The sequence below is a fragment of the Sciurus carolinensis genome, chromosome 9 (assembly GCF_902686445.1).
Source record: "Sciurus carolinensis chromosome 9, mSciCar1.2, whole genome shotgun sequence".
NCBI classification, from domain to species: domain Eukaryota; kingdom Metazoa; phylum Chordata; class Mammalia; order Rodentia; family Sciuridae; genus Sciurus; species Sciurus carolinensis.
The window spans coordinates 24155862-24172687 of NC_062221.1; the positions used below are offsets into that span (position 1 = coordinate 24155862).

At 42.1% G+C, this 16826-nt stretch overlaps 1 protein-coding gene across 1 annotated transcript in view; it reads left to right on the forward strand.

The window, feature by feature from the left end:
- Cpne4 (copine 4) overlaps window positions 1-16826 on the forward strand; it is a 470230-nt gene that overhangs the window by 307968 nt on the left and 145436 nt on the right. The window contains exon 3 of the mRNA XM_047564415.1: window positions 660-839. Coding sequence (XP_047420371.1) covers window positions 660-839 — 180 coding nt within the window. The remainder of the gene's footprint in view (window positions 1-659; window positions 840-16826) is intronic.

Genomic DNA, 16826 nt, shown 5'->3' on the forward strand with positions numbered 1-16826 from the left:
ATCCTAATCAACAGTATGCTGGAGAATGGATTTCAGACTAGAGGTGGTTTTCTGACTTTTCATCCTCTAATCTTCTAATTTTTATTTTGCTTATGAAGAAACTAATGTCTAAGGAATTTGAAATGAGTAGACATTATGTACCCAAGTAAGGGCATACTTGAAAACAAAGGCAGTGTTATCTTCATACTCCTCCCATGGCCTTTCTACTTCATTAGTTAGGACATTCCTACTAGAGCCGCCTACAATGAGACACCTACCCTGCCATTTTCCCTTTATTGTGCCCATCAGACATCACTAACAGATCACAGATTTCTTTCCTCCCTGAGCTCAGATGTGCCCTCGGACTCTTCTGCATAAATGGTCCAGGTAGCCAATGATTGATACATCTTGCCCTGTAACCTGATAATATAATATGTCCTAAATCTGCAAATACAAACTTCAGATTCTTTATTATGTCTAATAAGATTTTCTACCTTGAAACTTGGCTCATTTTCAGCAGGTAGCCAAAATGTGAACTTTCAAACTGCCAACTCTGGTGACTTTGTGACCATAATTGATGGTTTGAAAGAAGAGGACGCACTACAAGGTTAATTTGTTTGAAGGATAAAAAGAAAAAAGCCCTAGACCCTGATAGATTTTTTCTTTCTTTCTCCTTGCAGGTTGACAGGACAGAGGTGATCCGTACCTGCATAAACCCAGTGTACTCAAAACTGTTTACTGTGGACTTTTACTTTGAAGAGGTTCAGCGCCTGCGATTTGAAGTCCATGACATCAGCAGCAACCATAATGGGCTGAAGGAGGCTGACTTCCTAGGAGGCATGGAGTGCACGCTGGGCCAGGTGAGGCCACGGAGATTGCTGCTTCCTCCTTGGCTCCTTTGGACTTTGTTCCTTTTCCCCCCTTGTCTAATCTTGGCTTTCTTTTTACTTTTTTTTTTTTTTTAACATTTAGCATCTCACGACATCCCGGGTATTGTCTTCATATCCATCTATGTAGGGATGATCCTACAAACCTATTTTGCAAAATTAATTTTTCCACTGAATGCCCTCATTATTTCAGTCCTTTATTCAACTTCATTTAGCTACTTACTGTATGTGTGGCTCTATGCTCTGTTCGTGTGTCTGTCACAGCCTTACTCTGTCCTCTTACCAATTTCCACCTCCCAACTCAACTGTGAGAATGCTCTCACAGGAAGTGTTTCTCACTCATGTTTTTTCCAAATCTCTGGTGTCAAAGTAGGAGCTAAATGAATACTTGGCAAATGAATAGATGCTTTAATTTAATCCTAACACTAATGTGAAATAAATATTATTATGTCCATTTAATCAGTGAGAAATCAGACTCAGAGAGGTTAAGAGACTTGCTGAAGACCCTGCACTCATAAATAGCAGAGCCAGGGCCCCACACTCCTGCTTGACTCCAAACCATTTCATTTCATTTTCTTTCCCTTTATTCCCTTCCCTTCATGCTAAACCCAGAACTGTGGTAAGCGTTGACGTGGGATCTAAATGGAAAAACAGAACAACAAAAAGAAGCAGTCAACATTCCCAGAAAGTGGACAAATTAGTTGGAGAAGGCATGATATGTGTGCTTCAAATGGAGCAATTCATGACAAAATATCCTGGGCTCCATGCCTGGGGTCGAGGGCCTTCAGGAAGGGAGATCTTCTCAGCTGGCAAGAGTCAAAGAAGGCACTGTGGAAGCCAACTTTGAAACAATATGGCCCAGGATTGAAGGAGGAGGGAGGCTTTCCTAGTAATAAAGCACATGAACAAATCCTAGGGTTCAGGACAGGCATATCCAGGTAGGCAGCAGGAAGAGACCAGTTTTACTGAATCAAGGTCCAATGCTGATTAACTGTGAAATTAGTGAAGATTAAACTTCAGAGCCCCTCAGTCACATGGGCACCTTCCAAGGCTCTGCGTTTCATTTTTGTTGGTAGTTTTGTCATTATTTTTTCTCATGGAGGGATTTGAAATTGTATAAGCCTGAAATCCCACAAAATCTAGATTCACTCCCCCTCCCCACTGAAGGAAGAGTCTAGCTTAGGGATTTGTAAGAAAGAGCCCATCTGGTAAAGAGATGGCAAGGATAGGAGTTGATGTGCTAGTTTGTACTCAGGCCACTTATCACTAAATTTCTCCCATGTGAGTACTGAGTGACAAAATGGACAGTGTCTTTGGTTGTTCTTTTCCAGTGAATACAGAGATTGATTCAATGGGATTGTTCCTTGTTTCTTTAATGAAAGCCAAAATCCCAATATAGAAATATAGCTGGGGGGGTGTGCAGAGAGAGAAACAGAGATCCTAGCATATTCTCCATTAATATACTCTCCCTAATGAATTTTGAGAAGAGTTGGTGGCGAATAGTTCTATTTGCCAGGTACATACAGTGTATGTATGGATTTAGGGTGGAATCCTGCTCCTATTTTAAAAAGCTAAAATGTGATTAAAATGATATCTTCTATAAATATAATTAGAGGAGGGTACCAGGGATTGAACTCAGGGACTCTCAACCACTGAACCACATCCCCAGCCCTTTTTTTAAAATTATTTTTTAATTTTTACAGACTACATTTTGATTCATTGTACACAAATGGGGTACATCTTTTCATTTCTATGGTTGTGCCCAATGTAGATTCATACCATTCGTGTAATCATACACGTACATAGGGTAATGATATCTGTCTCATTCCACCATTTTTGATACCCCCCTCTCATTTCCATCTGCATAATCTAAAGTTTCTTCATTCTTCTCTCACCCTCACCTCCTGCCACCCTCATTATATATCATCATCTACTTAACAGGGAAAACATTCCGCCTTTGGTTTTTTGGTATTGGTTTATTTCACTTAGCATGATATTCTCCAATTCTATCCATTTATCTGTAAATGCCATACTATTATTCTTCTCTATGGCTGAATAATATTCCATTGTGTATTATTCATCTTTTGAAGGGCATCTAGGTTGGTTCCACAATCTAGTTATTGTGAATTGAGCTGCTATAAACGTTGATGTGGCTACATCACTGTAGTGTGCTGATTTTAAGTTCTTTGGGTATAAACCTATTCTTTTTTTGTATTTTATTTAGAGATAGGGTCTCACTGAGTTGCTTAGTGCCTCACTAAGTTGATGAAATTGGCTTTGAACTTGCAATTCTCCTGCTTCAGCCTCCCAAGCTGGTAGGATTACAAGCATGCGCCACTGCACCTGGCTAATATCTTCTTTAGATATAAATGAGTCACACCAAAATTCTCCCTCAGACAATAGGCATCCCTCCTAGAGAAACATTATATTTTGTCACAAGAACTAAATTTAGATCTATGTAGAAGTCATAACTTTAATATTTTCCATCCAAAACTTTAATAATTTTAATAGGTGATTTTAATATATGATTGACCCCCAAACTTACATCTTTAGTCTCTCTTTGGAAAGGATCATCTTTCCAAAAGCCAACAAGTCTTTGGCTCGCTCTTTTGTACCAGACATTGTGCTAAATGCCAGCAATATGTTGGTGAGCCAAAAAACATTGTCCACATCCTCAAACAGCTCACAGCCAAGCTGGATTCAAGACAGAAAGCAACTCATAATGCAAGTGACTAAACTGCAGCTCTCGTAGCATGGTCAAGTGCAGGACAGGAGAGTGAGCCTTGGGAGACTGGCCCCAGGTGAAAGGAAGTCAAAGAAGGCCTCCCAAGGAGAGTGACATTAACACTGAAACGTGAAAGGAGCGTGAGAGTACAGCAGGTGAGAAGAAAGAGGAAACGCATTCTGAGCAGATGGGAACATTATACACAAAGCCTCAGGATTCAGGAAGGAGTCTGACATATGGTGCAGAGCATCTTTGTTTGATTTTCCCAAGAAGCCAGTCTGAGATTGGAAGTCAAAAGAGGGGAAAGAAACACCCTAAAGGTCTAGAAAAGCGAGACAGGGAAAGAAAGGCAGCCAGTCAGGGTGTATGGTCAAGCCAGATGCTATGACGGCCAACTGGAGCTTAATTCTGCTGAGGAGATTCCGGGAGCCAGGGCAGAGCAAACCCCAGGGAATTATCTCGTCCTAGGATGAGGAAATCAGGGCATGTGTAACCTTGGGGCTATGCATGCTGTCATTTGTCCTTGACGGAAGATTCCCAGGGTAGGAACAGTCCTGGCTGACTATGTGGGCAGTCATGTGCACCCAGATTCATTGGGCCTGGTGACATGAGCAGAGCCAATAGCACCTATATTTTGCCTGTATCATACCCAGGAAACCGCTCTCTTAGCAGTCAGTTCCTGATCGTTTTGAGATCATTTTCTACCACGTAGCCTTGTAGAAAATTGCCCCATCTCTGGCTCAAGACCTTAGATTACATAGAGGGAAATGAGAGGGAGGGGATATGAAAAATCATGGAACAAGACAGATACCATTACCCCATGTACATGTATGATGACACAAATGATATGACTCTACATCGTGTACAACCATAGAAACAAAATGATGTGCCCCGTTTGTCTACAATGAATCAAAATGCAATTTGTAAAAATAAAAAAGTTTTAAAAAAGAATGAGTCCTGCATAATTCAGTCAATCACAGATTCCATTCCTCCTTGCCAGAGATTGGCTAATGGGTGCACCTATGGTGAGTTCTAATCAATAAAACTTGAGGGTTTTCCTCGAAAAGTCCCTAGGTTAGAGACATATGAAGAAACGGCTCTGCTGCAGGAACCACTGCAGCCATCTTGCAGTGAGGCCGAGGATGGGATCCTCCCTGAGCAGGATCAGAGCCCAGGGATGTGGAGGCCCAGGCCTGACCTGCGGCACCCGGAGCCCTTCCAACCACCGGCTCCTTGTTCTGGAAGAGTGAACTGTTCTGCTGTTGAAGCCATCTGGCTGTGACATTCCATTCCTTCAGTTAAAAGCATCATGATTGATATATGAGAAACCGAAACAAGACCAGGCTGGCTGGCGTGGGGCAGAGGGACACTGGGTTTTCCAGTTAATGTTCTTTTTTTTTTTTGTCAATTTTTTATTAGCTCATTATAGTTATACATAATATTAGGGTTCATAATCATACAAGCATGGAATATAATTTGCTCCAATTCACTTCCCATTACTTCCCTTTTCTCTTCCTCCTCTCTCCTCCTGTTCCCTTTCCTCTACTCTCTTGATTTTTCTCCTATTTATTTATTTATTTTTAAAATTTTGATTCATTGTACACAAATGGGGTACAACTTTCATTTCTCTGTTTGTACACAAAGTAGAGTCACATACATGTAAACAAGTTTGTCTCATTCTATTATCTTTTCTTTACCCTACCCCCTTCCTCCCCCTCATTTTCCTCTATGCAATCCACCCTTCCTCCATTCTTACCTCCCCCCCCTTATATGTCAGCATCCACTTATCAGAGAAATCATTTGACCTTTGGTTTTTTGGAATTGGTTTATTTCACTTAGCATGATATTCTCCAAATCCATCCATTTACCTGAAAATGCCATAATTTTATTCTTCTTTATGACTGAATAATATTCCATTGTATATATATATATGTATATATATACCACAGTTTCTTTATCCATTCATCAATTGAAGGACATCTAGGTTGGTTCCACAATCTGGCTATTGTGAATTGAGCAGCTATGAACATTGATGTGGCTGTATCTCTGTAGTATGCTGATTTTAAGTCCTTTGGGTATAGGCCAAGGAGTGGGATAGCTAGGTCAAATGGTGATTTCATTCCAAGTTTTCTAAGGAACCTCTGTACTGCTTTCCAGAGTGAGAAAATACACACTCATACATTGCTGGTGGGATTGCAAATTGGTGCAGCCACTCTGGAAAGCAGTATGGAGATTCTCTTATTTAAATTAGTACATTATAAATGTACATAAAGATGAAACTCACTGTAGTCTATGCATATATGTACATAGGAGAGTTCCTTTCCACTGCTCCTACCTTTCCATTCCTTCCTCCCTTCCCCTTACTCCCCTTCCTCTACTATTTTCATGGAATTCCCCCCCACACACATACACATACACAATTTACTTCCTTTTTTCCCCCTTATTTTGGTCTAGCTTCTACAGATGAGGAAAAAACAGTTAATTTTCTTAATCTATCAAGATTATGTAGAGGTGAGCGCTGAGCAGGAAATTGCAAACAGTCCTTCTAAATATGTTTTGATACTTTGGAAAGAGTTTCCATGCTGAGACTCTTATTTGACCTTCTTGACTGTGTTGAGAGGGCAAGTATCATTATTACAGTTAAGAAAACCGAGGATCAGAAAGATTCAGTGTCTTGACAGAGCCAAGACTGGTAGTCAGGTGTCGCGCTCCCTGCCCGCAGAGAGACGAGACGCAAACCTGGTTCTTTTGAGCTCTTTATTTTGCGCGCTTACTTCCTCATAGTTCTTTCTTTGTTCTCTTTATTTGAGGAACTTACACTCCAATATATACAGTACTTGTAACCAATCAGCCTTTGAGCACGAGGGGAGAGCATGCACAGATACAGGCAGCAAAGGCAGGCATACAGTGGACCTGCACTGTCCATCAGGGAGCTCAGCCAATCCCTGGAACTTCCTTAAAATAATGTCAGTTGTTTATGCAAAAGTTAACTGCTCTGGCAGCCTGCCAGGCGCCATCTTAGCCTTGCCACACCTAGGGCCAGGGGTCCGGCCGAAACCCCGACAGTCAGGAATTTTGATTCTTTTCTTTTTAATAATAATAATTATGTACCATGATCAAGTGGGATTTATTCCAAGAATGCAAGTCCTGTTCAACATTTGAAAATCAATGAATATAATCCATCACATTATCAAGCAAAAGAAGAAAAACCACAGGATCCTATCAATACATGCAGGACAGCATTTGGTAAAATTCAACACCCATTCATAACAGAACATCTCAGCCAGATAATAATAGAAACAATTTCTTCAATGTGATGAAGAACATCTGCACAACCTACAGCCAAAGCCATACTTAGTGCTGAGAAATTTAAAGCTTTCCTACTAATACCAGGAAGAGGGTAGTGATGCTTTTCCACTGCTGCTTTTCTTTATGTCTTTTAAAAATTATTTGCTCTTTTTAGATATATATGATAGTAGAGTATATTTTGACATTTTATACATAAACGAAATATAACATCCTAATTAGGATCCCATTCTGTGGTTGTACATAATGTGGAGTTTCATTGGTTGTGTATTCATATATGAACATAGGAAAGTCATGTAACATTCATTCTATGGTCTTTCCTATTCCTATACCCCCTCCCTTCCCTTCATTCCCTTTTGTCTAATTCAATGAACTTCTATGCTTCCACCCACCCTATTGTGTGTTAGCATCCACATATCAGAGAGCACATTCGGACTTTGGTTTTGGGGGATTGGCTTATCTCACCTAGCATGATAATCTATAGTTCTATCCATTTACCGGCAAATACCATAATATCATTCTTCTTTATGGCTGAGTTATATATATATATATATATATATATATATATATATATATATATATATATATCACATTTTCTTTATCCACTCATCTGTTGAAGAGCACCTAAGTTGGTTCCATAGCTTAGCTATTGTCAATTGAGCTGCTATAAACATTGTTGTGGCTGCATCAGTGTATTATTGCTGATTTTAAGTCCTTTGGGTATAAACCAAGGAGTGGGATAACTGAATCAAATGGTGATTCTGTTCCCAGTTTCCTGAGGAGTCTCCATATTGCTTTCCAGAGTGGTTGTACCAATTTCCAGTCCCACCAGCAATGTACGAGTGTACCTTTTCCCCACATCCTCACCAACATTTATTGGTGCTGGTATCCTTGATAATTGCCATTCTCACTGGAGTGAGATGGAATCTCAGTGTAGTTTTAATTTGCATTTCTCCAATTGCTAGAGATATTGAACATTTTTTCAAATATTTGTTGACCATTCATATTTCCTCTTCTGTGAAGTCCCTGTCTGGTTCCTTTACCCATTTATTCATTGGGTTGGATTTTTTGTTTGTTTGTTTGTTTTGGAGTTAAGTTTTTTGAGTTCTTTATATATCCTGGAGATTAATGCTATATCTGAGGTGCAGGTGAAAAAGATTTTCTCCCATTCTGTAGGTTCTCTCTTCACATTCCTGATTGCTTCCTTTGCTGTGAAGATTTTTAGTTTGATACCATCCCATTTATTGAATTTTGATTTCATTCCTTGTGCTTTAGAAGTCTTGTTGAGGAATTTAGTTCCTAAGTCGACATGATGGAGAGTTAGGCCTACTTTTTCTTCTAGTAGGTGCAGGGTCTCTGGTCTAATGCCTGGGTCCTTGCTCCACTGTGAGTTGAGTTTTGTACAGGGTGAGAGATAGGGGTTAGATTTCGTTCTGCTATATATGGGTTTCCAGTTTTCCCAGCATCATTTGTTGAAGAGGCTATCTTTTCTCCAATGTATGTTTATGGCATGTAGGAACTTTAAAAAAAAAGTATATATATATATATATATATATATATATATATATATTTTGTAGGTAGGCACAGTATCTTTATTTATTTTTATGTGTTGCTAAAGATGGAACCTGTGCTAGGCGAGCATGCTACCACTGAGTCACACATGTAGGAACTTTTGATTCCTAATTCAGAACTGTCTTTTGACATGACCTAGAGAAGGAAACGCGAAGAGGCTACCTGGTCTGAGAACTCTTAAGTTTGCAGCTTAGATGAAGTAAATGAGCCCTACGTTAGACTCTGGTGTACCCGTAGCCATTTTTGCAAAGGCACACCACTCTACCTCCAAGTGACATGCCGGCCTCTCTGGATATTGTGCATATTGATTGGCAACAATGTTTTCATTTTGTTGACCAACTGATTGGTGGAATTGCCTTTCCCACACTTCAAGAATATTCCATCTTTATGACTGTCATGACTGGTTCAAGGAAGATCGTGTAACTTTTTTGTTTTAACGATGATTACGTTTCATTTATTTTTCCTTCCAACAAGCATTCACCAAGTGCCCTGGATATGCCAAGTACTGTGCTAGGTGCTAGAGACAAAAAGATGAAAGACAGAGGTCCTGCCCCCGAGGAGCTTATAATTAGTTGGGAGACACAGAACTGTAAATAAATAATCAAAGTGCATATTACTTAGCACTACTATTGAAATACATTCTAGGAGCTGTCGGGGGGGGGGAAACCTAGTTCTGCCTAGAGGGACCCAGCAAGGTCTCACAACTAAAGAGGACTCTAGACTTGGATCCTGAAGAATGAATGGGAATTCACCAGCAGAGAAAAGAAACAGGACTCTGGGGGAGAATGACTGGCACACAAAACAACATGCAAAGACACAAGACACAGGGGCGTGAAGGGAACGGCAGAGCACTCTTTAAGTGACAGCATGGATGGGTGGTCGAGGGAGTGCGGGAAGAGGATAGAGGACGCCAGACTGGAAAGGAGGAGCCAGACCACGAGGCGTTCACGTTTGCAGAGCTTGGGATTGATGCACTGAAGCCCTGGTCACTGGGGCCAGGATAAAATGGGATGTGTGTTTTACAGGTGCAAAGAGCACTTTGGTGTTCCCATGAAGGGCAGACAGGTGAGGGCAGGCGTGGAGGCAGGGAAGCTCCAGAGGAGAGTCTGTTCTGTTCAAGAGCAGAATCAACAAACCTGGAAGACCAGGTGGGGGAGGAGGTGTTTGCAGGTGTCTGGCTTAGGTAACTGGAGGAACCCTTGGGTGGTCCCTCAGGGAAATCGTATGGGAGTGGGGGTGAAAAATAGCAGGTGATACCTACCTGTTATGCTCAGGATGTTTGCCTAGAAATCAGAGGAGGTTTCCAGTTGGCAGCTGACCACATGAATCTGAAGTAGATCATATTGATTTAGGATCTGACACCCCACAGATGCCCACAAATGTGGTCCTTTTATTTTTATGTTTGGAAGGAAACCTATTGAACATAACATATATGGAAAAACAGTGGGTCTTTAAAAATCATTGAGTAGCTAAGGCCATCTCTCTTCAGTTTCAGGTAAGAATGCACTTGTCCTGGAAGTTTAGTGAGCATGCAGACTCCTATACCCTTCAGGGTTTCACAGGCTGTAACACTTGAGCATAAGTAGGAATTTTTCTTCTTTCTCTAAATTGCTGTTCTCTGTAGTATGGTCAAGCAAATGAAAAACCGTCAACATTTCCCTTCTTCCTAACTGTAGAGGTAAAGGAAGATTCCTTCTCCTGTGCGCAGGTAGGCAGGGTGTGGCCAGGCGCAGGAGCTGTTGCACAACCCGGGGAATGGCAGGGTCAGGTTCTGAGGCTGTTCCATAACACGCAAGCGAACACACTACGGAGCCTGATGATCTGAGGTCACATCCCAGCTCAGTTCTCTCAAGTTGTTGGTCCAGAGGCAAATTCCTACCTCTCCTGAAGCCTTGGTTTCTTCATTTGCAAAACGGGGATCATAATAGCAATGACCTCAGGGATATGCAGTGGAGTAGTGTATAGAAAGTGCTTGGCAGGGTCCTTGGCATGAAGGAGCACTCCATGTTACTGGAGGCGGTGTGGAAGCTCTTGTCAAGGTGGTAAGAATCCAGGAAATTGTAAGAAGAGTCAGCATTATCTTCAGAGCCAAGGTGGACAGACAAAAGGTGAAAAGACCAGGAGGGAGCACCCACCTCCGGGGCAATCAGTAAAACACAACTTGGAATTTTACCTCGAATTTGTCGAGTGTTTTAAGTCCAAGCGATTCAAAGTGTAAGCGTGCGCTCCTGCAGGTGTCTGTCCTAATAGTTGCTCTTCTGAGATGATTTTGATGTAACAGTGTTTTTAAATCAGGTCTCTGAAATAATTTGGGCAGCTATTCCAATCTTTATCTTGCCTTTAAAAAAAGGTCCCAAAGGTGAGCGAAGGTGAATTGGTGAATCGCCCCAACCAGGCAAGAAGTCGCACGTGCAGAGCCCGCCTGCCTCCGGCGTCTAAGGTGCTGGCTCTGTTCATGTTTGCCCCAGCCTCCCTCTGCCCCGTGGAACAGCAGGGCTCTTGGCTTAGGAAAGGAAAAGAGCAGCCCTCGGCGTGCTAGAAACTGGAGTTGGCCGTGACGCTGGGCACGAGCACAGCAAGCGACTCCGCACTGAGCGGAAAATGCCACAAATGAAGCAAACGCAAGTCGGTGTCCTCGAGAAGACTGGAGGCAGAACTCCACATTCCCAGCAGATGGATGAGGGGGGTGACGCTGGGGACACAGGGTGCTCAGAAAGCTGTGTCCTCCATCTGAGTGAGCACAGAGGCCCTCCTTGGATTTCTGTTGCCCGAAAGGAGGCAGCTGCTAAGCCCCTCTTGCGCCACACCCCACAGAGGGCATGCCAAGGAGAGAGGAGACGGCTCGCTCTCCAGACGGGGCGCCAACCTCCAAGACGCCGCCTTCAACCTCTCTTTGGTTAACTCCTCTGTACATTCCCAAGATGTCACACTCCATTATCCACCAAAACCAGTGGAGGTTGAGTCATAAATAATAAAAATAATGACTTTCCATGGCTACTTAGATAAGCTAACCAACATCACTAGCTAGAAAGCAGCAGAACTGGAACGCCAGTGTAGATCCGCCCAGCTCCAAAGCCCCCCATGAGCTTTTTCATTTATTCCCATAGTTTATCACTAACCAGTGTAAATTACAAAGTAGCATTTTTAATGCAAAATTGAATTGGAGTTGACCTTGCTCATGTTTTATTGATTTTGTTCCCTTGATTTTTCTTTTTTGGTTTTGTTTTATACAGAAATAATAGAGGCAACCTAACATCCTCTTGCAGAGAAATAGCCTTGGTTATCTTCCCTCAAGGTTGTATTCTGAATTTGCTTTAAAAATATGATGTGGCTTTTTAAAAAGTATCAGTGTAACTGTCAACGTCCCCAAACCAGGACCTTTCGAACTCAGTGTCTAGGAAGTGTCCCCTCCTGACCTTCCTTTCAACCTCAACCGTGTCAAATGAATCCATTATCTAAGTCCAGTAGTTGCCCCAGAGCTTCAACACTGCTTTTCCTGGAGGTACTTTCTCTTCTCCAAGGTTCAAGGGATAGTTACAACTATATAAACCTTTTCTTCTTTGCCCTGGGGCTGTTCCTTAGTGTATTTTCTTACAAAGTTCTGAGGACATCTGTTAAAACCAAGACCTTTCTGCTTTCTGTCATGTTAAGTGGAGCAGAGAAATCTGCAACCCTTGGAGGACTCAGGCTGTCTGGAGCAACTCTGACCCTTATTCATGAGGGAGGGGTCACATACCATCTTCCCTCCAGGCAGTGGTTCTTAAACTCTAGCGAGCCTCAGGATCACGTGGAAACATTGCACTGCAGAGTGCTGGGTCCGCCCCCAGAGTTTCTGATTCAGAAGATCTGCTGAAGGACTCCATCTTTGTATTTCTAAATTCCCAGGTGATGCTGATTCTGCTGGACCAGAGACCATATTTTGGAAACCCCTGGGCCTACTAATGAACGGTGAACTCAGTATCTTGTTTTCATTTGAAAAGAACTAATGATTTAGGAAATTTTCTGGAGCAATTAAGGAGGACTAAGAAAACTTCTAAAGGCAGGGGAAAAATGCTTCATAAAGTTTACAGTCCTGCAAGGGCTTGAAGTTTATGTTCTTGAGGGAGATCTTGATTGCCCAAGTTTGTTTTTCCCATTCCATTAAATGTAGCTGGATGCACCTATTATCCAGACTATTGGTTTCTTTCCTGACGCAGATGAATGTTAGGATTATGTCAACCCAGGGGCCCTTAAAAGGACTAGCAGATTGCATGCTGTCATGATCAATGGGACTTTGGTTTAGGGTCAATATGACCCCAATTGGTGGGCACTGGGGGTATAATGATGCCAAGGGTACTATCTAAATTCGATGTAATGCCCACAGCAAGATTCCAAGGTTAGCATTTTGTTGTATAACATCGAATACCCTCATGGCTTGAAACTGATGGTCCAGGGAAGTCAAATTTACACATCATAGCAGGCAACTCATTTCCTTCCAGCTTCTCATATGTAAAGCTTTCCCTGACTTTGCAGAATCACTGCAAGCAACAGTCACATGTGTGATGAATGATATCATAAGTAAACCACATCATCTCCACTCCTATGGCTAAGCCTGGGGATCCCAGGGAGAAGTGCTACTTTCTACTCTCCTGCTCATGGACAGGTGGTATAGAGTAGTTGAAGGTGACCAGTTCCCCAGTTCTCCAAGAAGAATATTCTTACCTTTGGCTTTGCTACCTTTGGCAGGCAAAGAATCCTCTTATGGTCAGATCCCAGGAAACTCTCTCTGCTTTCCCTGAAGTTCTCCTTTTATACCCTTAAATTTCCTTTAGACTCTCTGAACTGGAGTCCTGAGTCCTACATCTTGGATCTACCACCAACTCGCTACATGGTTTTGGACAATTTACTTAACCTCTTTGTGATATGGTGGACTTACCTGTAGATGAGTTCATCTCTAAATTCCTTTCAGATCTAATCGCCAGTGCTTCTCATCCATCTCTTACCTTTTACCTTTCTAAAATAAAGCATCCTTTCCTACATTCCTATTCCTTTTCAGGATGCTGCCCACCCCGACATCTCTTCTCATCTATGATTTAGCATGAGGATACTTAGCATTTCCCTCGGGCTAAAAAACAGATGTCACCCAATCACAGATGGTATCCTCCTACCTCAGCACTCCCCCTAGGGAAAGCAATCCTTGCGCCTATTTGATTTCAAAGAGAGTTGTGAAAAGATACATTCAGTAGCAATTTAAATGGGCCCTGTTTATAGGCCCTATCTCACATGCTTTGGCAGTTATACAGTCTCTCTCTTAGCCTCATATTGGTGCAGGGGAGGAGGGCAAGAGAACTGGCACTGAAGGACCTACTATGTCAATGCTAAAATGCAGCTCTCAGTATTTGCCTTGGTCTTAACCTTCTAAGCCAGGCTGGTGTAGGATACTTGGTCCCCAGCCTACCCCACACAAGCCACCTGGGATTAAAGGCAGCTGCCTGAGACTCCCATCATAGCTCCCACTTATCTTGTTTCCAACCCACTTTCATTCCAATCTCACTTCCACCCAGCTCAGAACTCCTGGATGTGAATCCAACCTGGATCCCTGTCTCCACGGTGTTGGTCCACACCCTTCCCACTGAGCAGCCTTGTCTCACCTCTACAAATGCAGTCTGGCTGCACCTACTCAATGACCAGTATCCCACCTGTCTTATATAAAAATATCCTGTCCTTGTCCCAGTCCTAAGGCAGAGACCCTACAGTACCATGAAAGAACCAATATGTGCCATATTTGCAGAAGTTCAGTAACCAAAAAGCCTAGTCATCAAATAATGTATTTGATCCCAAACCAATTCTCTACCTAATCTTTCTATTTACTGAAAATAAGATTGTTCAACTACTTATAATGTTTACTACATTGTGAAGATTTCTGAATTACTTTTGTTTGTTTAGGCTGTATATGCAATTTAGTGAGTAATAACCATAAACTTTTGTGAATATAAAATAGTCTTCTCTTCCCAAAGGGCAGAAACACATGATACCAACTATTAAAATACTTACTTCTTCAAAGGTCAAAGGCCTAGAAGACTGTTTTTATGTTCCTAGTGATGACATCTAAGTTGTAGGTTTATGGGTGATTTGTAGGGTCACATCTGTGTTTCTCCATAGGACATTTTATCACATCTATGCTCAGAAAAAAAATTGTAGTAAAAACATCATAATAAGGCCTGTGTGACTGACTTCAAAGCACTCACCCTCAAATGAAGGAGTAAGGCATACATGCATTGTATAAATTCTTAAACTTTAGAACTTTGAAAACCTGCAAGGCATTTCAATCTGGGAAATTTGTGAGGAATCCTTTTGGGTGAGGGATTTGCTGAGGTTTTCGAAAAGCCATTTTGCAGATACTTCGGATAAAGCCTCAGTGCTCACTCCTTGCCCACAGGGAGGAAAGTTGGCTTGGCTAATCTGATTCTCATCTTCTGTAATATTATTTTTGATGACAGAAGAGACCTGGGAGGACATGGAGCACTAATAACAGAGAAGTTAGGGGAGAACCACTGAATCTGCAAAGAGGTTCCGAGATCCCCCCAAAGCCTAGGACCAGCTTAAGCCTAAATTCAGAAAGAGATTATTTGTGTTTTGAATTAACTTAATGAAGTTTAGATGGAGAAAAACAATAACTGCTTAGTTTACAAAATCATTCCCAAGAGTCTTAGTTTCAGATCCAAGGACAAAATGAGGCCAGGTTTGAATTAATTAACTTTGTTGTAGATGGAACAGGAGCCTCGGACTCCTCCGTGCACCAACACAGATCAGCAAAGGTACCTACTCCTGAGCCCAGCCCTGAGGGGGGCCCAAGGGAGCTGATCCCTGTGCCTCAGTCCCTCTTCCTGGTGCAGGTGTCCACCAGGAGACTCAAGTCAGGCACCCCCCTCGCCAGTCATCAGAAACAAAGGAGCAGAAATCCTCCAAACCGCTCTCTCCCCACTGAGATTCAAACCAGGAGAGCTGGTGTTAATGTGCTGACAGGGCCCCAGTGGATTCAGGAAAGCTTGAAATGAGGAAGACAAAGTAGTGCTGACTTTAACCCAACCAGTGCAGGAGTCCCTGTACTGCTCTCTGGCACTCCTGGCTCCTGCTTAAACACCTCTGAGCACAGGAGTGTCACCCCTTCTAGAAGGGCCACCTAGGGCGGCTCCACTAAGAGTTGCTCACAGGTCAGGTATTGTGAGCTTGGTGCTATCAACCATATCAACACCATCCTCGATAAGCTAAGATGACAAGCCAGTGGCTCAGCAGAAGTTCAACACCAGGCCTTTGGCTTCACAGAGCACTCAGCGGCTCTTCCTGAGCTGCACTGCCTCTGGGCCTCTGTTTCATATGCTCAATGAGAAGATGCCCTTTCAGAACCCCCAAGTCTTCTCTTCCCACCGACTTCCTCATCAGTGGTCATTTGAACAGAGGAGATTGATTTTCAGGGACCTAGTTGCATTCCAGATATTTGTTAAATGAGGCAACTCCACTTGATTAGGAGGTAAACTCTGAGAACGCAATGGATTCACCCTAGATCACACTGACTGCAAGTTGCAGACCTGCAATTCAAATTAATCTGATCTGAACATCTGCCTTCCCATTACACCACATTGTTCGTCAAAGTGCATGCTTACAAGCCTTTGTAGATCTGAAAAGCAGAGTAGTAATTCTTCCTAAATGCCATCATTAAATAACTGCTTTCAAGAGGTCCAGCATGAAGCATCCTTCCCCACAAGGTGTTAAATCGATGCCTCAATCTGGAAAGTCTTTCTCTCAGCTCAGGAGGATCTGTGACAGCCATTTGCAAGTGGCCATCTATTTGTGAATGTTTATCTAAAACACTTCTGGAGCAAATAATCTCAGCAACTCATAGCAGTTAGGTCCTGTTCTTCTCTTCACATGAATCTATTTTGCTCATTAGCCATTGAAGACAACAATAATATGTCTCTGATATGTATTCATTCATTCATCTAATTCATGAATAATGCACTTATTGCATCATGATGATGATGCTAATATTAATAACAATAATACTAATAATGGAATACTACTGCCAGTCCCTCTGCTGAAAGCTTTGAGCCAATTATCTGAATTAATTCTCACAAAATCCCCAAGGGGTAAGTGCCATTATTTTCCCATTTTTCTGCTAGTCACCTAAACCTTGACTTGCTTCCAGTTACTTAGGTAGACACCATTTTCTTTTTTAAAATTTTTCATTTGCTCTTTTTAGTTACACATGACCATAGAATTTATTTTGACATATTATACATACATGAAGTATAACTTCCCATTCTTGTGGTTGTACATGATGTGGAGTTACACTGGTTGTGTATTCATATAAGAACATA